Below are 19490 nucleotides of genomic sequence, written 5' to 3' on the forward strand. Positions count from 1 at the left end.
TGCGCATTCGCAAAATTTTCCATTTGTTCTCAAAAGCAATTCTCACCATTTATACAAGTTTTTCTAAGAACTTTGGCGAATGTTGACGAAGAAGTAGAAACCGTGTCTTGAGCTCGCTGCCTCTACCCTCTGCAACGCTCTGAAAAATCAATTTCGCTGCATGCAAGATGCCAGTCTAGTGGCTGCACTTGCGGCTGCAGCGACCAAGCGGGATGAGTGATCCAGCAAACTGTCATAGAGATCAGTGCAGGGAAAGCTCAGCAAATAGAGCAAGCATGTGGCCTGTGATGAGGCAAAGCCGAATTCGTTGACAATATTTTCTTTTTGACTTAAGTTCTGGCATACATTTCTGGTTATTTTGCCAAAGAAAGGTTCCTGGTCCTTGGCAAAGTTGTTCTATACCCACGGCGCCGCTTCCGAGTCTGCTCGTTCAAAGTGAGCTAACATTATTTAGAGAGTGCAGCATCAGAAGCATACAATTCATTATATTTGATATTTCGCTATTCCCAGTTTCGTTGGAGTAGGTTCGACGGTATCATTGAGTTAATGTTAATTGGCCAGCATATGTAATATGTGGAACATTGTTGTTTAGCATGAAGAACTCCACTCCAAGAGCCTCACCAAACCGTCAGCCTTTGTAAAACCCCCTACTTTAGTGCATGGCCTAACCGGAGAGCCCGTCAAATCTTAATATGGTAAAGAAATCAAAATAACCCACAAGCAAAATGGCCTCATGAAGAAAACAGATCGACTAACCACAACTAGAATGCCACAGCTGCTAACCGAGAATTTCACGACAAAAGATGTAGCAACGATGAAAGGCAGTTCCACGAAAGCAAGACCCAGAGAGAAGCATGTAAAAACGTTTACTTTCCAGCAAGCACAAATGCTCCATTAAAACACTGCACGCACAAAAATAAAAAAAATTGTAAATGACAAGATGTGTGTACCTTGTAGTAAGTCACAACTCTCCACATGGCAGAGGTCAGGCAGATTTGTAGCGTACCCTGGTCAGGAACTTAAAGAAAAGAAGGCCGCACTTCTACAACTAGAGACAGCGTAAAAAATAGGTCTAGCTGCGTCGGTCGACGTGCAACACGAGTAGAGGTACAGTGCCTGGATTGCCTCTCCTACCGGTGTGCTTAGCATCCTATTCCACCCGTGCATCGAAAGTGGTCCCGAAGTTGCAACGAATGACCTCACGAAAGCCGGAGTGTCGCGCTGTCAGCTCCTAGCTCCGAAAAAAAGCACGAGGGAAGGTGAGCGTCGCCATCGTCGCGGCGTCCTAACTCCAGCTGCCAAAGCTCCGGCGGACTTTTAAGCTGGAGAGCCGCCCAGAGCAGAACAGGCTTCAGTCACATCCACAACCGCAGATGTGACCCCGCCAGGGTAACTGTAATGGCGTCGTTAGGTGGAAATCGAGAGACCACTCATTTGGAAACGGTAAACACACCAGTCGGAAATGGGCTGCAGGCATGGGCGAAGTGGAGGCAACCCTGTCTTAGGCCTCAGTCATCAACGAGGACTTCGCCCTTTTCTCGGAGGACGTCCCCCCTGCCCTCAGCAGCATCTGGGGAGAGACAAATCGGCAAGTGTAAGCCGGCATGAAAAAACGAGGGAAAACGCAGGGTGGGCCATCTCAAGAGTCGCACGATTGAAGGGGCGTATCTGTTTTAGTTAGGTTTTTGAACTATGGGTTAATATACATTTTGCACGCATGGAGAACTGGCTGATTGTCACAAGGCGTATGCAACCGCTTATGAAAGAGCGATAATCTGCCGACTAAGTGTGGCAACGGTGTGTCAAAGTCAATCTTAGGGGTCTGACGTGCCAAAAAAACGAAGAGCATCTGGCACACCTTGGCGAAAACCAAGGATTAATTTAAACCCCCTGAAAATCGTTTGCCATGCAACCGAAATCTCCGCAGCAAGCCCCGGTCAGATTGCAGGCACCACAGCCGGGATTTGAACCCCCTACTTGAAAAAGGAAAGAGTGTGAAAATCTAGGTACTCCATCCTTATTCTGTCAGTGACTAAACCGGCCTACCGTATTTACTCGCATAATGAACGCATATTCCACAACAAGTACCAATATTTGGACTTTTTTTTTTTCCCACGTAATGAACAACTTTCAATTTTCGGCTCCGCGAGTCTTGAATTGCATCCAACTTAGCTAGCTAACAAGCCCACAGAGCCAATTTTCTTTTGCTGCCAAGCGGTCAGGCCAAGCCAAGCCAAGCTGCTCTCGTAATGGCTGGAAGTGCATAGTTGCGGAAGTGATCAACCATAAAACCGAGCAGCGCGCACACTTGACGAAGCTTGGGTCGAAAAATTGCCCAGCCCCGGACATTCTTTGCCTATCGGATGCATTGATGTCAACAAACATGTTGTTGTCTGTGGTCCGCTTTAGGACAGTTAAATCGTGAAAGCGGTTAGGCTTAGGAACGGTCGCGTTGCTCTCTGTGCTAAGTGAGCTTCGTAGGGCGCTTTTCCTTTAGCAAAAGGCACAACGAAAGCGCCCTAAAAAGGTTCACAATTTATAAAGCATGGTTACTGTGGCGCGCCCCCGACCAGCCGTGGGTGCGCCATTATCAGTGGAGACGTGCCACAGTGCCTTGCCGAGTAATATTCTCACCTAATTTGACATTTGCACCAAGTGTGTAAATGCAAAAATTTTACCCCGCGTAATGAACCTCCAAATATACGTCAATTTTTCGGGAAAAAAAGTATGTTCATTATGCGAGTAAACACGGTATGGAGATGGAAGCAAGCGGAATGGACAAACAAGGCTCGTCAAATAGAGGGAGACCTCCCACCTTTGTTGCTCAATTCGAGCTCCGACCTCGCTTCGGCCGCCTCCTTCTTGTAGAGCTCGTCCACAATCTCGGTGACCACGGGCAGCACCTTGTCAAGCATGGACTCCGTCTGGTTCATCACGAGCAGCATCTGGTCCTTCAGCAGCTTCACGCTGCTCTGCACTTCCATCAGGTGGTGAAGCAGCGAGTCAATCTGGGAAGAGCACCAGGCAAAACAAATATCAGCGTCACTTCTGCACAGACACATGCTCGTGGACGGGGTGTTTGAACCGCCCGTGCTCAATGATGAGGAAACTTGTATAGAAAACAATGCAAGTACAGTAAACTCTCACTCAGCAAACGTTGGCTTAACGTATATTGCAGAATAACAAACTTTAAAAAAAAGCCCTGGCAGTTTTCTCATGCATTCTATGCAAAAATGCTTCAGTTAAACGAAAAACGAACTTCGGAATAGCAAATATTTCAAAGTCATTGAACTTGATCGGTGGACCCAGGAATGGGTCCACCGATCAGTTCCTTGAGGTTTTGTGCTCCGCAGTGCTGGCATAGCTGATGCCTGCCGTACAACCGCCTCTGCAGCGACGGCTGCTGTCTCTTAATATTATGTGAACAAATGTGCACGCCCAAAATTAGGTTGTCTAGTGCTGCTTTGTAAACAATGCTGTGACTGCTATTGGCAATGGAGACAAGCAGCCAAAACATACCTTGGCACTCAGGACAGCTTTCGAAGAAGGTGGAGCTGCAACAGTATTTTGGCTTCAGGATGAGAAATGAGAACAAAGTCTGTTACAGTCAAGCTTACGTTTCTCTCTGCTCTGCGTTCCATTGGTCGTAGTCTGTGGCAAAGGGGTTTTGTGGCCAACAGTTCCACTTTTCAGCTAGAAAAGAAGCCATAAAAAAGCACATATTAAATAACATACTTCATATTTTCTATGTTTGTTAATTGGAATTTGTCTATTTGGACAAATAAAGGCATGAAGAGAGTTACAGAAAGCATGGTGTGACGGTTACAGTAGGGCGGCCATGTTATTTTTGTTGTGTTGTTTTGCCCATGGTTGTTGCTTCGATCCTCAGTTAGGTTAAACACAATAATTCCTCCCCAACAAATTTAAAGGTTCAGTCTGCAGGGAGGCCGCCGCAGTCGTTGGGGACGACTAGAATTTGTCACGTTTTCTTGATGTCTCTCCCCTACAGTGTTACTGCCATGGCCTACTGCTGGTGTGCCAATTATGCAGCTAACTTGTTTTGGAGTTTGCAGATGAGTCATCTCTGGCATGTCATCTGTCACTTCCACACTTGGGCTTGGGCAAGCATCTTTTGCGGCCTCCAGCTCTGGTAGGCTTTGGTGGATCGAGTGACCACTAGGTAGCTGGTCAATGTGACGATTCCAAGTGGCTTCTTCCGACTTTTAATTGGTACGAGAGAGAGTAAGTTCTCCTCACAATTGTTCCAGGCACCCACTTGCTCTGGCTGCGGTAATCTCACACTGATACAGGGTCTCCTTCCGAAAACGAGCGCAGTTGTCTGCTCTGAACAGAATCTTGTTTTGTCTTCAAGTACATTTGTCCGTTCAGATCTGGTCGCAGAAGTGTCAGTCGAGTTGGCAGTTAACGACCGAAAGACAGTTTGGCAGGTACCTCACCAGTTGAACAATGTGGTGTGATGCAATATGCCAAGAGGAAGTTTGCCAGCTTTTTGTTCGTTGAGCCTTCCCCCTTCATGCTGTGCTTGAAGAATTGCACAACTCGTTCTGCAAGTCCATTTGTCACAGGGTGGTATGGTGCACTGAATACCATATTTTCACGAATATAACGCGAACATGAATATAACGCAAGGGCAGGTTTTGATGCCCCCCAAAAAAAAAAAAAAAAAGTAGTATTACCATTATAACGTGAGCCGAGGCCGCCTCAATTTCTCTCACTCGGGAGCATAGCAGAAGTGAAAAGTCGATGGAAACAGAAGAAATATCAGTTTATGTTTTGACTGCACTCATCCTGACTTGCTCAGGTCCTTCAGTTTACAATCCACTTGGCGACTACACAAATAAGCAGCAGCACGGCACCGCTTGTCTGGTAGTTCCTTTTTCTTCAACGGTGTTAGCTCATCGGCAGCCTACAATCCAAGCAAGGCACGAAGCAGAAGCACAAACACACAAGCACCAGACCACTCTGAAGCAGAAACTAAAACTTCTGGCCATTTCGAGAATGAATCAACTACAATGAAGAACATCTTGCTGAGGAACGGTCCCGCGAAGTTCAAGTGGACCACCGACACCATAATCCGCTCGGAATCTCCCAAGGATGGATGGTGTGTTTGGAGGCATGTTGCTTTGTTAGGAGCATCCGCTGCACTTTTTGGTGATAGCCTCAATGTTAGCATGGATGGAAGGCCACCGCACAGAGCAACGTGCAACAGCCTTCATCTTCAGAGTGCCTTGATGTTCTGTGTGAAAGTCTTGCAGGATGAGTTCCGGTAGCTTAGTTAGAATAACTGTCCTGACAGTGATTTCCCTACCTAGGGGAGAGGTGTACAGTAAAACCCATTTATAATGAACAGCAGGAAATGCTACGATCAGTTTAATATAGCAAGTAATTTGATATAGCAAAAGCTATTTATAATGAACTTCCACGATGCGTTCGTTATAAGGCGAGAGCATTTCTTTCTTTCTCATTGCTTCTGCCTTGTAACATCACGCTGGGAAGTTTTTTTGTTTTGATTTTGCATGCGTGCAAAGTTTGTGTCTTTAGCTTATCTACCCTTCTGAATCGATTTTCTTCGTGGGCAACGGTTTTGGGATGAAAAGTTTTTTTCTGTGCATGCAGGCAGAGTGTATTTTTTAGCTTTCTCCCCCTTTCTGAATCGCTTCTCTTTGCTCAATTTTGTTCGCAACTTGAGCTTTTGGAATTTTCTTTCGTTCCTACTTTTTGGGGGAAAAAAGGACAGGCTAGAAGACGAATGCTTGGAAGCCTTCCCCAAGGGGGGGGGGGGGGGGGGGGGGGGGGGGAAGAAGTTCGACATAGCCAATATGTTGTTCGTCATACAAAGTACTTTTTACATGCATTTTTATTTAAATATTTTGTGAGTTCGATATCGACAATAATTCGCTGTACGTGGGTTCGTTCTAAACGGGTTTCGCTGTACACCTTCCTTGTTTTTCTGAAGGCACGCCCTTAATTCGCAACGACTCCTCTATACTCCCCCCCCCCCCTAAAAATTCAGACACCCCCTTAATTTCAATTCCTGGGGAAACCCTTGTGTCCTGACCCCCACACGATTATTCCCTGATGTACAGACAGTTCGTCCTTTCGTGGGTAGAAAGGCAGGATCTCATTATCTTGATCACAAATGTTCCTCCCATTCAGGACGTGGAAACATACTTATGACTGGATGCAGTCGCGCTGACTCGCTTGTCTCACTTGTTGCGCTGCCACAGGAAGGGTCTCCACTTGAGTCACATGGAAAAGTTCTGCTTCGTCCAGCTTGTCCTATGGCGCATCAGGTATGGGGAGAGGTGACATGGAGTCTGCATTGGCATTGTCTTCAGACTTTCGGTATTCAATCTTGTAGTCAAACCCAGCCAGAAACAGTGAGATACGCACTGTTTCTGGTTGGGTTCGACTATCAGCCGCTTGCCGCTGGATACGCGTCGCTTGCATCGCAGGTATGCTGCTGCTTGGGCTAAAGATGCATGTGTGAATGGCTGATGATCCGTAATCAGATTGAAGTGCCCTCCGTAGAGGTATGCATGGAACTTCTGGATCCCCAGAAGTTGGCTAGAGCCTTTTTGTCTATTTGTGAATAGTTCTTCTCTGATGTCTTCAGTCTACATAAGCAAATATGATGGGTCTTTTGTTTCCATCTGGCATCACATGTGAGAGAACAGCTCCCAGTTCATGGGGTCCCGTGTCAAAGGCAAGACTCACCTTCAACCTAGGGTCATAGTGGACAAGCACCATGTCTAAAGCTACGATTTTCTTCGCTTGCCTAAATGCCAGCTCACACTCCTTGGTTCGCTTCCAAATGGACGACTTTTCTAGAAGCCCATGTAGTGTCGTAGGAGGCTAGCACAGTCGGGAATGACCTTCCCATAGTGATTGATAAGGCTGAGGAATGACATCAGTTCAGCTGTGGACTTGGGTGTTGCAACTTCCACTACAGCCCCGATTTTGTCCCGAGTCTTGTGCAAACCCATTTTGTCAAATTTGTAGCTGCAGGATGTCACAAAGTCCTGAAAAAAGGAGCACCTCTGCAGGTAGGCTTTAAGTCCAAACTTCTGTAGCCACGTCAGCACTTCAGTGAGGTTTGGCAGGTGTGAGTTCTCCGACTCGCCAGTGACCAAGACGTCATCCTGTGTCGCATGACATAACAAAATTCCTTGGAGGATCTGGTCAATCGTTCATTGCCAGATAGCTGGAAGAGGTTATATTCCAAAGATCATCCTGTTGTACTAGTACAGTTCTTTCTCCGTGTTAATGGTTAGGAGTGGCTTCGGTTACTCGACCACTTCCATCTGAAGGTAGGCTTGTCGGAGATCAACCTTGGAAAATTTTCTTCCACCGGAAAACCTTGCAAAGATGTCCTCAATGTAAGGTAGTGTATGCTGGTCCACTACAAGGTGGGGATTGATCGTGCTTTTGAAGTCATTGCAAATGCGGACAGTTCCATTTGTCTTCATCACTGGCACAATGGGCGTAGCCCAATTACTGTGGTTGATTTTTGTCAAGATTCCTTCTGACTTTAGGCGGTCTAGCTCAGTGGCCACTTTTTCCTTCAAAGCATATGCTACTTGACGAGGGGGACAAAACTTGGGGTGAGCATCGCTCTTCAAGTGCAGCTTCAGTTTGAAGTCCTTAAAGGGGCGGTGCAACGATTTTATGATTAAAAGAATTTGCATCTCGTCACTTTTTTGTTGTTTATCGTGTCCCAGAGGATAGAGAAAACACTTCCTTCATTAAAAATGTCGCGATTCCGCTGCATAATCGCAAAGCAAAAGTCGAGCTTTTTCCCCCACCTGCAGCCCCAAGTGGCAGCCGAAGGAACTATGGCGGAAAGATTACGTGACCTCGCTCGGCTCTAAGCTGCAGCATAGCGCCCGCTAATGTACGCAGAGAGAGGGAGGGGAAGCGTCCTCCGAGATAGCACACGGGAAGCTACACGGCACTCCGAATGACGTCACTGGGAGTGCGACCAGGTGTGACCCTGAAGACTGGGAGTGAGTTGAGGGGTGCCCGAAATGCCAATCTTTATCTTTTTTTTACGCAACAACTAGGACATGCAGGCGAAATCGGTTTTCTGTTCTTTACTTCAGAAGTGTCAGGGGGCAACTTCCAGAAATCTTTGACCGAAGTCCGAAAATCGTTGCACCGCCCCTTTAAGCTTCCCGATGCTGTCATCAAAGATGTCCTTGAACTCTTGTCCAGCTGGTCCTGCCTCTTTAGTCAAGGTTGGTTGTTCACCTTCAGCACATCACAAAGCTCCAGAAGGTTGAAATGGTTGCGAAGAGTGGGGGTCCTGGGGTGTCCACCACATACAGCTGCAGCTGGCCAGTCGACTTCCCAAATGTCACTTCTGGACTGAAGGTTTTTTTGCCTGTTAGAGTCTTGAAACACACTGGTATTCCCTGCAGTGGCATGTGTGAGAGATGCCTCTTGTAGAGAGCCTTTGGCAGGAGCGAGTACTTCGAGCCCATGTCCATCTCCATTCCCAAGGTTTTCCCTTCAATTTTTAGTTTCCACCAGATAGGGTTACTTCTGTTGCTACCATCGACGTGTGCAAAAAATCCAAATTCCCCTTCTTCTTTGTCTTGTACGACGTGAACCTGGCCTTTTGAGGGTCGTCAACTTTTGAGGGTTGCAAACAAACTTGTCTCGCAAGGCATGATTCAGGAAGGATCGAAAGTTGCAGTTTTGAGAGAGATGCCAGAGTTCAGCCATACACTCATTAGCAGTTTCTTCCTCCTTCTCGATTCTCTTATAGAACCTATGACGCTCCAAAATTTCAAGAGGAGCAGGCGAGAAGTAGTCACTCAGATGCTTCTTGATCTCTTCCCAAGTTTTCTCGGACGGTTTGCTTGGCATTGTTAGTTTCCTCAGTGTGGCGTGGCTCCCATGCTTGTTATGATGGCTGGGGCTTTCTTTTCATACGGTAGACTATTCAGCACGAAGTACTCATCGGCTTGTTCGATGTAGGAGGTCCAATCCTCCGCTGATTCATCAAAACTGTCGAGCTTACCGATGGGTGCCACCAGTACCAGTGCTGCCATTGCGGTTTTAGAGCGAATTCTTGATGTCCGCTAAGCCTCTTTTTCACAGGTGCTCTTCTTTGCTGATTCCACCGATTGTTAAAAAGAGAACATGTCCCCTGGGACGGAGTACATACTCAACCAGTCCTTGCCACCATTTATTAGGTTTATTAACTGGAATTTATTAGTCAATTGGGACAGATAAAGCCATGAAGAGAACAGTTGCAGAAAGCATGGTGTGACGGTTACAGTAGGGCGACCATGTTCTTCTTGTTGTGTTGTTTTGCCCATGGTTGTTGCTTCAATCCTCAGTTAGCGTAGAAACAACAATTTTCTTGTGTTGCAGCAATGCTATATTTAACGACTGTGAATGGTGTCCTCATCAGGATTCAAAGCACTAGCAGTAAACATATCTGCAAAATCTTACAAGCCTAGAAAAATAAAACACATGTTCAACAGAAGTGTGCTTCATTAGAAAAAAAAATAGAGACTGGAGATGAGAACTGCCAGAAATTTACCTCAAAATAAAAAGTCTCAACCTGTCTTCCAAATGTTAAAAAATTTGTTGATGACTTATTTGCCAGTTTTTCCAGTCATCAATCCAGTGTTTCCTCCTACCCCTGTGGTATTAATTTTCTGGCAGACCAGAACATTGGCAGAATCTTGTCACATGCAGTAGGGAGAAGTTTGAACGTAAAAAGGGTCTTAATCGTAAGAGAATGAATATGCGCAAAAAAAATTGTACAAACTTATGCATACACCTAATAGATACACCTAATAGGGGGATCGATGGCCGAGTGGACTAGCGCACACCAGCTCGGAGCAAGTGGAGCGAAAGCTCGCGCTGCAGAACCCAAGGATCCTGGGTTCAATCCCCACCCGTGCCCGTTTAAAGTTGGATGAGCATCGTACCGGCGTGTGGTCGTGTATCACTACAGCGTCGTGCACGTTAAAGACTCCAGGCTAGTATTTGTACTGCACTGGCTAAATTGCTCATCTACAGCTGAGAAACCAGACGCCCACTGAGGCAGGCTAACTTCCGGCTGTATAAACATACACACAACAATTTTGTTTTTGCCTAACGGATGTCAGAATCCTTATAATTGGGGTTGTGCACTTTTGGAGAAATATAATAAAATCTAGGAAGCATGTGCCAGAAAAAATATTGCAGGTTCTAATTTATCTGGAAACCTCGAAATTCAGGGGCTGCAAGCCTCAAAGATGGCAGCCTGTTCGCTTGCATTTTGATCCTAGACAAGGAGTTTCAAAATTGTAATAACTGTTGGTTTAAAAAAAAAAAGTTTCTCGCACGCTGACGTTTGACAAGGTCTGTTATTGATCACAGTATCATATTCGTTGAATCTCTTACTTCCAATCTAGCAAAAGCTATTTTTAAACGAAAATATGAGAGCAGCTTCACAATTTCACCACACAAGGCGCTGGTGTTCGGCAGGGGCGCAGGGGTCAGAACTGACATAAGCGTGGTGAAATGGGGAAACATTTCATATCAAGAAAAAAAAGCCCAGTGGAGGGAATTCTTTTAAGAGATTTGTGCGGATTGATGAATTTTTGAAACCGAATGCAAGTGCTGCATCAGAGGTGCTCAGATTGACGAAGAAGGATTTGAATAAGTTGATGCGTCGCTGCAATCTAGATGCATCACATTCCCAGTGGCCTTCTACTGCATTTCAAAGCAAGGATGGCACGCCGCCATCTTCGAGGCAGGTTGAATCATGTTTCCGATATTTCTGATTGATGGCACTACAAATAGGAATAGGATCTATTATGCTAGAGAATGAGCAGACTTTGAAACGACTGGCAGCAATGACTCAAATTCGTCACATGCAAGCAAGCACAGGTTATGGAAAGGGTGCTTTCTGCAGCACTAAGCAGAACTCAATCCCTCGAAAGACAAGATTTCTTTGCCAAGTGCAGTGCCCTAAGAGTCAGACTTAATTTGAAGAACAAAGTGCTACACTATATAATGCTCCCCAGAAGCACACAGCTGTTCTGCAGAGAAGCACGCTCAATGTGAACCCACATGCAGCTCGCACATTCTGAAAAATGAATTCCATCGGACCTTCCAAAGAAGTCAAATTGGACATTTAGTGATTTATACAGCGTAAGGTCGGTCTGCCAGGATGAGGCGACACTGGTTTACACTGTAGATGAGCAATTTCGCCAGTGCAGTACGACTGCTAACCTGGGGTCATTAACGTGCTCACGCAGTAGTGATACACGAGCGCTTGCCGGTACGATGCTCATCCAGATCGAAACGGGCAGGGGTGGGGCTCGAACCCAGGATCTCCGAGTTCTGCAGCGTCGAGCTGGGTGTGCGCTTTGGCCCACTCGGCCACTGATCCCCCATCGGACCTCTTTTTGAGTTCCATTTGACATGCTCTTGTAAGAGAAATAGCACATGCAAGACCGCTTACGGGTGGTCGTGTCGATGGCTTCAACCTCAGGCTGTTGCTGTTCGAGCTTCCTGCGTGGCTTGCGGCTGCCCTCTGCATACCACCGCTGTAGTCTTTGATGAGCTTGATGATGTTGCTGCACATGATGATCTGTAATGGAGGCAGAAGGTCCCTTAGATGTGAACACCCGATAAGCCAGGTGAACCACTCGTTAGTGAATGAGACACATAAAAACAAATAAAGCTAGATAGAACTTTTTTTGGTCTGCAACTAGATGGCAAACGTGAATACAGTCTACATGATGGTAAAGCACATCAGTAAGTGCCTATGTGTGTCAACTGTCTTCGAGGTCCTTCATTTTCAGCTGCAACGATTAGTCACGGGAAGTGCCTTTTTTGCTGTCGTCCATTTCTTGTTTGTAGGGTTTAGAGAAACTCAGCAAACTTCGAGGCTAGCAGGGTGAGCCTGAATTGACTCAGAAAGGTGTCGGAGTCACAGTGTCAATCACAGTACAGGTGCTACATCAGAGCTCATGCCACCAACACCAGGAGGTGTTCCGAGCTCCGGCGGCTACAAACACTAGTCTATTGCAACTTTAGTCTGTGTCCCCTGCCACTAATGCAACCCGCTGGTTATTAACGTAATTTAGAAAAGAAGGCAGGAGGTTCAGTAGGCTCGCGCTAATTCAAACTCGGATATTATATACTTCTGGTTAATACAAACAAATTTTTAAATTTTGAATGTCCCACTATGTTTTCAATGTATTTATGAGCCGCTTAATTAGAGCGACAGTCTCCTGTAATTCATACTTTTTGTTCTCGCAGAACCATTCGAGTGTGATTCCATTCCCTCCAACATTATTCTCTCCTCCTCTCCTCGCCGAAGCGGGTCTCCGGGCTACCACCCGTAGAAGGGAGGAGCGTCTCCCTCCGTCTCAAATGGAAAGGAGGAATTGAGGGAGAGCTTGCTCCCTTCTGACCACCCGCCGGCCTTTAACAAACAAACACACGGCACCTTCTTCTCTGCAAAGCCCGTGGAGAAGAACTGTGCGGTGCTGAGGGGCGGCTTCCACTGGAAGAGCTCCCGCAGGACTAGGTACATGGTCTCCAGGAAGCGGGTCTTGTTGTGCTTGTACGGGGGCAGCTTCAGGTCCCTGCGCAGGATCTCATTGGCCAGCTTTGTGTTGTACCACTGGAACAGGTAGTCGTAGATCGGCAGGTACACGTCCGCCTCCCCACTCATCATCCTGCGGGACAAAAGCGGCCTTTGCAAGACTCTCGAGGGGTAAAACGCAATCAGAAAATTTACGCGGGACTTGTTCACTTTCCACAAATCATGATCTGCGAGCAGTCAAAATTCTCAAAAACCACTTCAAGGAGCATCGCAAACAAAGCTGCCATAAGGGAAGGGCAGATCATGTTAGTTTAAATTCTGGGCTCTGCGGATCAACATACAGCATTACATGCCGGCTTCTGCCATGTATATCACTCCGGGAACGCTCCGACACACAGGCGGTAAAGAAAGATAAACACACTGTTGGGAGACGCATTCTAAACGCCATACTTTTGCTGCTCTCGGCAACGACTCACTCTATGTGACTGCCAGCTCTGCCTATGAGAAAGTCCACCTGCGTGTATGCTGACGTTTCACCCACTCACTGCCGGGTTTCTTTCTTACTGCTCCTCACCCCGTGCAGGGTTTCTTTCGCAAGTTGGTTCAGTCCACATTTCTTTCCAGTAACTCAGCAATGGTGCCTTTCTCTGCATGCGCCATCAGCATTAGAGCAGCCAGAAATATGTAGAATTCACGTGCAGTCACGTCTTTCCACCGGCGTACACGGGATTGGTCGGCCGACAACACGGCGAGCACTTAGAGCGGGAAAAGGTTTGTCTGCTCAACAATTGGGTCCACGACATCCCTCATGAACATGCCGCTTAGACGTGCTGCTTGATTGTCAACACGTCCATCAGAGTCAGAATTGATCAAAAGTCTATAAATTTCTTTGTCCGTCAAAAAGTGGATGCACGGTCCACACTGACAAGACTGAGCCAAAGAAGCAGCGGAGCAGACGAGGAAACGTGCGCCCTGTCTGGGGCCTAAAATTTAACTTACAAGTTCTGTGTGTTTATGTGACCTCTCCATAGATAGCGCCATAGCCTCCTCTATACGTAGAAAGCCTGGCACGTCGCGAGAAGAGACGGCCGCCGTAAATGGGAAAGGAGGGGCGGGGGAAGGGAAGATTGCCTGCTAGCGCCACACAAGAGCGAGCGGCCAAACGCAGAAACACTCTTTTTTTCTTTTTCCTCTTTTCTTTTCGGTATCGTGGAGAGGAGAAACTTAACGTCAACCCTTTCCCTTTCTCCCTGCGCCCGCATCTCCGAAACGGACCTTGAACGCGAAACCGACGGTCGCGGCCGTCGGTTTCGTTTAGTCAAAACTGTATGGTTCTTCTGCGGAACGATACGATGGTCCGACGACGACGCACTCCGCTGGCACGCCGACAACTCAGCCGATGCAACCGGCATGGTGCATTGTTGCCAGTGCCCTTTCGGATCGCCGCAGCCGTTTCTCCCGGAGTACGAAAACGATGGTGACGAAAACATAAAAACAAACGTGGTTCGAGGAGCGGCCGCTCATGACCCAAGCGCTCGCACACTATCTCTGCCCTTTCTGCTCTGCGCTACCATATTGATCACCGCTTCGTGCGCTCCTCCTCTCCTTTTTTCGGCGGCCGTGCGCCCTATGGCTCCGCCGTCGATGTGCCAGGCTTTCTCTGTATAGAAGAGGCTATGATAGCGCAACAAAATTCAGCATTTTTTTTTATTTCAAAAGTTGCGCAGCAAAATTTTGATTTTTTTTTTTTTTTATTTAAAGACACTTTGAAATTATGGTATTCCACATCTGCTACACCGAGCTGGGCAGTTGCCATGTGACTCTTCTGTTCTTTCTCCTACGTTGTTTTGCAGAGCAAGATGACATGTTCATCTTGCTAGGAGACCTTTAACACTATGGTCTTGAAACAGTGCTTCAAAGCTAGGCTTGCACAATCTTTCAAGGGATACAAGTTACCTTGCAGTTTATTTTTATCAGCAAGAGTAGCACGACATTATATATCAAAAGCAAAAAGTTCTTCACCTCATTACTTTAATAGATGGGTCCAAGGCTATAAATTTCTTCAATAACCTAAAATAATTATACAAAATAAAACCCCTTAAACCGGACATCACTGCACGATGCTGGTGAGCTATCCTAGTGCACTTTCCAAGAAAAATAAAATTTCTGGTAAAAAAGTTTGCTGCATAAGGTAGGCAGTTCGCACCAAGACCATCGCAAGGACAGCTGATGTGTCGTCAATGCCCAATATGTATATGTAAATGTAATGCAAGTGTACACTGCTAATTTATGTAAAATGTTGTAATCAATCGGTTTTCTTCTCAAGTTTGTGCAAAATGTTTTGAGATACACTATATAATGCTTTACACCAAAGCCTTGAAAGTATTAATCATAAAGAAAAAAACACCATGTAAAAACCAACTGCCATTACTGCCATTCTTGCAACATTAGATAAGAATTATTGCATTATGCCGAGTGAGTCACGGCAACAAATCAATCAACATAATTCATCAGTGCCTTCCAAGGTCCTTCAATGTCTCTCAAGAAAAATACGAGCTTTTACAACAAACAACACATGTTTTGCAAAGCCCCCCAAAAAAGCATCTGTATGTTTTCCTTTGGGATAGTTAACTGGAGTCGTGCCAATGAGAGTTGCTTGGTAATTTCGTAAACAGCTTACACCTACAAGGTGAAAGAGAGCCAGAGGATAATGTGTCCCTGCCTGTTTAGTTGTGCTTTGCTCAACGGCAATGCTACGCCAAGCTACAGACCCCTAATCTTATGGCAGGAGCAGCAAACATCACCGCTTATCATTGTACGTCAGACAAAACAGATGCCAGACACATTATTGTCGTGACACCCTCCTGAACTGAGCTGCAATACTGATAAAGCTTATCACATGGGGTAGGCACAACTCGAAGAAATAAGCCAAACCGAATGTAAGCTATAATGCTATTCTGTCTGGAGTTTCAGCTCCTAAGTGCAGGCTCATGTGGGGTTCGATACATACAATAACTTTTATTTCCCATCAAATTTATGAAGTGGATCTCGAGTCTACAAGCAAACCAGTAGTATCGACTACTACACAGCACAGCTAAACGAATAACTTTGTAACACCCCGCTGGCATATATTGTGCAAATGTATTTGTAGAACATAATCACGGAGTGAAAACGGAACGTCTATGTAATCGCTCGCGCTCACGTAAAATATGATCAACCGTAGAAATAGCAATCCATTGCACGCACGCACGCACTTACACACACATACACACGCGCAAAAAAAGAAAAAAAAAGGGGGGGGGGGGAAGTTAAAGCGAACTGCAGTTGCACGCGCAGTTCACCCGCATTGTAGCTCAACCCCCTGCGCAAAGCTCGGGTTTCTAATCTAATCATAGCTAGTCGCAAAATGCGACGCCACACGTAATCACGCAACAAAAGGATAAAACAAAAAAGACCACGAAATATTGTATAGGGTAATGAGAATTGCCCGTGATCGCTCAAGCCTGAAGGTATTTCCTGGCGGGTTCCGTCGGATGCTCTGTTTGTAACTTGAAACCGAACGGCGAACGCCACTCTCACTCACCCATCGAGGTTCACGATCGCCGCCGGAGTCTTGACACTGCGTATTTCGGCGCTCAGTATTTTCAGGTTGTTTCTGATGTCTCCTGTGGCCATCTCGGATGGAGGCAGCGACTGCTGCGCAGGCGGCCCGCCGAAAAAGCAAGCGCCCTTTGTGGGCGACCCGTAGAAGATACACAACGAGGGTCGGCCTTTAAAATCCCCGCACCGCTGGCCCGCAGCAAATAACTTCCCAAAGTTTTTGAAGTTTAAAATAAAGTGAATAATTATATAATTTTTACACATGTAATACAAAAATATTCGTTGAATTCTGAAATAAGATTTATAATATTATATGACAAAAACATTATTGACTTGAATGCGTTCGATTGCAGGAAGATGGTTTCCATTGCAATCAAGAGGGTCGCTGTTTGTCTGAAATATATGCAACAAATCCAGGACAAAGCTTGTGGATAAAGGTCACCGAGGTTACTCGAGAGTTAAAAACCGATCGAATGGATTTAAGCGACCAATTTTTTATACATCGCGAATATTTGTAAATAAATGAAATGTAATTTTATTATTACGTACGCAAAATTAAACATCAAAACTGGGTGAAACGTTCTTTGATTGAAGGTTCCTGCAGCCGCCGCAAGGGCTTCTTGTCGACCCGACCGGCGTTTGATCTACCCGCTTTGTGCCCGAGTGTTGCATGAGAATTTTTATGTCGTTATAACGTTTCACCAAAACGTATAATTAGAAATGCCTTTTGACAGTGACGACGCCGGCGCGGGAGTCGACCGGGAAATGCAGGCATTCCTCGCTGTGGAGCAGCAGAAAGCCCAGTTTCAAGCCCAGGTTCGAACACGTGTGATCACCTTTGACCTCGGCTCGGTGCCGTCTTGTGGAAACTACGTGATTGATATGACCAAGACCGCGTTAACTATAGCTGAAACACTATACGGTGACCCTTATACATGTGCTTCAGGGATTCCTTCGCTCGGCCAGTTGGTTGCAGTGTAAAAAGACAACTAAAGGTTCAAAGGTGTTTATTGGCTAAAACAACCATACGACCGAGAGCCTGAGGCAATCAAAAGCACTGGCCTACGGCCTTTCTGGTACACCTCAAACCTCCTGGGTCGAAATAGGGATTAATTGTATCATTATTATTATTATTATTGATCTGCTGAGGCAATGGAACCTCTTTTGCACTTCGAGAGTTTCTCCGTGATCAATTTGAAGCTGCCGCTGAATTGACTGAACACAGACTCGTCACTTGTATGCGAAGATTGGTATGTAGCGTAAAGTGACTGAGGCCTGCTTCAAACGGTGCAGGTTTTCCCGGTAACTTGATGTCGCAACACCAGCAACCGAATTGCTACGATTTGTTATCATTCAATTTTATTTTCTTTCCCTCATTAGGCACACAGTTACACGCTACAAACGCGGTTTTAGATCTTGAAATGACGTCATCTTTCTGAAGCGATCTATTCTCAGAAACAATCCGTTTCAAACCAGAACCAAGTTAAACCCCGTCTTTAATTGTCATCGGCACGCGAAAATGTTGCGTCCCTGATTGGCTGCCGCCGCTTCGAACTTCTCGGAGTTGTTCGAGTTGCTCGCCTATTTTGAGTCAGACTCGATCCGAGCAGTTGTATCGCAGTGCGAGGATCTAGGGAATCGTACGGAACCACTTGCCGGCAACCCCGAAATTGCTGGGAAAATGGCCCCGTCTGAAACTGGCCAACGTCTCATTCGACTCGTGCAAGAAAAACACCGTTGAATTGCAACTTTTTCTTTTCTGTCTATTTTCCGCAGAAAGTGTAGGTAACTGAGGACACTTTCTGCTCTTTCAGGTGCACCGGCTAAACGAGATCTGCTGGGACAAGTGTGTGGACAAACCGAGCACCAAGTTGGACGGCCGGACGGAGACATGCCTGTCGAACTGCGTAGAGCGCTTCATTGACACCTCCCTGTCCATCACCAACCGCTTTGCGCAACTGCTTCAGAGGTCCTCCACGGGGCACATGTAGGCACGCCGGTGATTCAAATGGACCGAGTCAGCACTCTCCCGAGTTGACCTCACCATGCACGCGGAGTAGCTCCATCCCCGTGCGACTCGCAGTAGACTCACCTTAGGTTGTTGGGACGTATGCAATTGGAATGTCGGGTGACGGCACAAACCGTAGTTTGCAAAGTCGGCCTTACAAAATATCCGGTTCCGCTCGGAAGTGCAGAGGGGCTCGATGCCAGTTTCTCTTCAAAAAGAAATCTGGGCAGAACCTACAGACGTCTTCTTGGAAGCGAGAAGCAGACGTCCGCAAAGAATCCTGTAGTGGTCTTACGGGCCGCCGCGCAAATCAGAAAAGGTGGGCGCAGTGCTCCCGGTTGCCGATGCATTGTTGAAATACAGATTGATGTCTATTTTTTATATGGTCCTGTTGTTGCTAGATGCTGTTTTCGAACTTGCTTGTCATGGGCTTGGAAGCTGCTGTAAAAGCTGACTGCAGCTCTACACATTTAATGCTTCACAGCTGCATGTATGTGTAATTCCTGAAGGCTTATTTAAGCAGTTGCATTTGAATATGGTTGACTGCTACGTTGTGACACGGCAGCGAGTCTGGCACACCTGTGCTTTGTATGCCATGTGTCAAGTTACTTGAAGTTGTTGGCAAGCTTCATACTAATGGTACAGATGTTCCGGCAACTCTGTCTTTAGCCCTTTAACACCTAAGTTATTTGTGAATTTTGTCAATTATTTTTTTGTGAAGTGTCTGCCTACCACAAAAATTAAAAAAAAAAACTACTGAAAAATACCAATTTTTTTTTATTTGCCCTATAAATTTAATATACAATACAAAGGCCAAAACCAAATGCCAAAAAATTGATTATAGGAGAAAACTTTGAACATAATGCAAAAAAAGGGGTCCTAAAGTTTGGCTTCACTGCATTACCGCAGAGAGTTCACATTACCTTGCACATGGACGTTCAGGCCGGGCGTAGCAGTGCCGCAGACAGTTCACATCACCTTGCAAGCAAAGTGAACGCAAACTGGGGGGGGGCCGGAGGGGAATATATTACGTTGATTCTATTCCAATGTCCTCATCGATATCGGAGTCTTCTGAGTTAGAATCCAATAACTCAGTTGCATCGCTCTCGCTGCCTCATGAAAGATTCATTTTCTCGTCTTCTAAATCTGAAGTGACGTCGCATCTTTTTTTGCCCCAATTTTGAGGCAAGATCATCACTATGAATGCAGTGACCAGAAGGAACACTTTTCTGCCAAGTTCAGAGATCTACCACGTTTTGATTTTTCGTGAAGCACCTTTTATACAGGGCAAAGCAAACT

General features: G+C 46.1%; 2 protein-coding genes across 2 annotated transcripts; one reads left to right on the top strand and one right to left on the bottom strand.

The window, feature by feature from the left end:
• Positions 1 to 849: 849 nt before the first annotated feature.
• On the bottom strand, positions 850 to 16378 carry LOC8033365 (centrosomal protein of 44 kDa). Its single transcript, XM_029995565.4, has 7 exons — positions 16167 to 16378; positions 12485 to 12716; positions 11492 to 11620; positions 3618 to 3693; positions 3520 to 3554; positions 2816 to 3008; positions 850 to 1570 (listed from the first exon to the last, which is right to left on the bottom strand). Exons 1-7 carry the CDS (start codon positions 16256 to 16258, stop codon positions 1509 to 1511), a joined length of 819 nt encoding a protein of 272 aa, XP_029851425.1. The 5' UTR covers positions 16259 to 16378; the 3' UTR covers positions 850 to 1508.
• A 406-nt stretch (positions 16379 to 16784) lies between these two features.
• LOC8033366 (mitochondrial import inner membrane translocase subunit Tim8) lies at positions 16785 to 18570 on the top strand. Its single transcript, XM_002403787.5, has 2 exons — positions 16785 to 16999; positions 17998 to 18570. The coding sequence occupies exons 1-2, from the start codon at positions 16904 to 16906 to the stop codon at positions 18172 to 18174; spliced, it is 273 nt and encodes a 90-aa protein (XP_002403831.4). The 5' UTR covers positions 16785 to 16903; the 3' UTR covers positions 18175 to 18570.
• Positions 18571 to 19490: the final 920 nt, after the last annotated feature.

Source organism: Ixodes scapularis, unplaced genomic scaffold (genome assembly GCF_016920785.2).
Source record: "Ixodes scapularis isolate PalLabHiFi unplaced genomic scaffold, ASM1692078v2 PGA_scaffold13__105_contigs__length_92229423, whole genome shotgun sequence".
Classification (NCBI taxonomy): Eukaryota; Metazoa; Arthropoda; class Arachnida; order Ixodida; family Ixodidae; genus Ixodes; species Ixodes scapularis.

Bases quoted from the DNA above. Each gene is read 5' to 3' on its own strand.
- LOC8033366 (XM_002403787.5), top strand. From the start codon at position 16,904: ATGCCTTTTGACAGTGACGACGCCGGCGCGGGAGTCGACCGGGAAATG. The intron at 17,000-17,997 runs GTTCGAACACGT...CTGCTCTTTCAG, and splicing joins AAGCCCAGTTTCAAGCCCAG to GTGCACCGGCTAAACGAGAT.
- LOC8033365 (XM_029995565.4), bottom strand. From the start codon at position 16,258: ATGGCCACAGGAGACATCAGAAACAACCTGAAAATACTGAGCGCCGAA. The intron at 12,717-16,166 runs GTGAGTGAGAGT...TTTGTCCCGCAG, and splicing joins GCGATCGTGAACCTCGATGG to GATGATGAGTGGGGAGGCGG. The intron at 3,009-3,519 runs GTATGTTTTGGC...TGCTCTTCCCAG, and splicing joins AAGCTGTCCTGAGTGCCAAG to ATTGACTCGCTGCTTCACCA.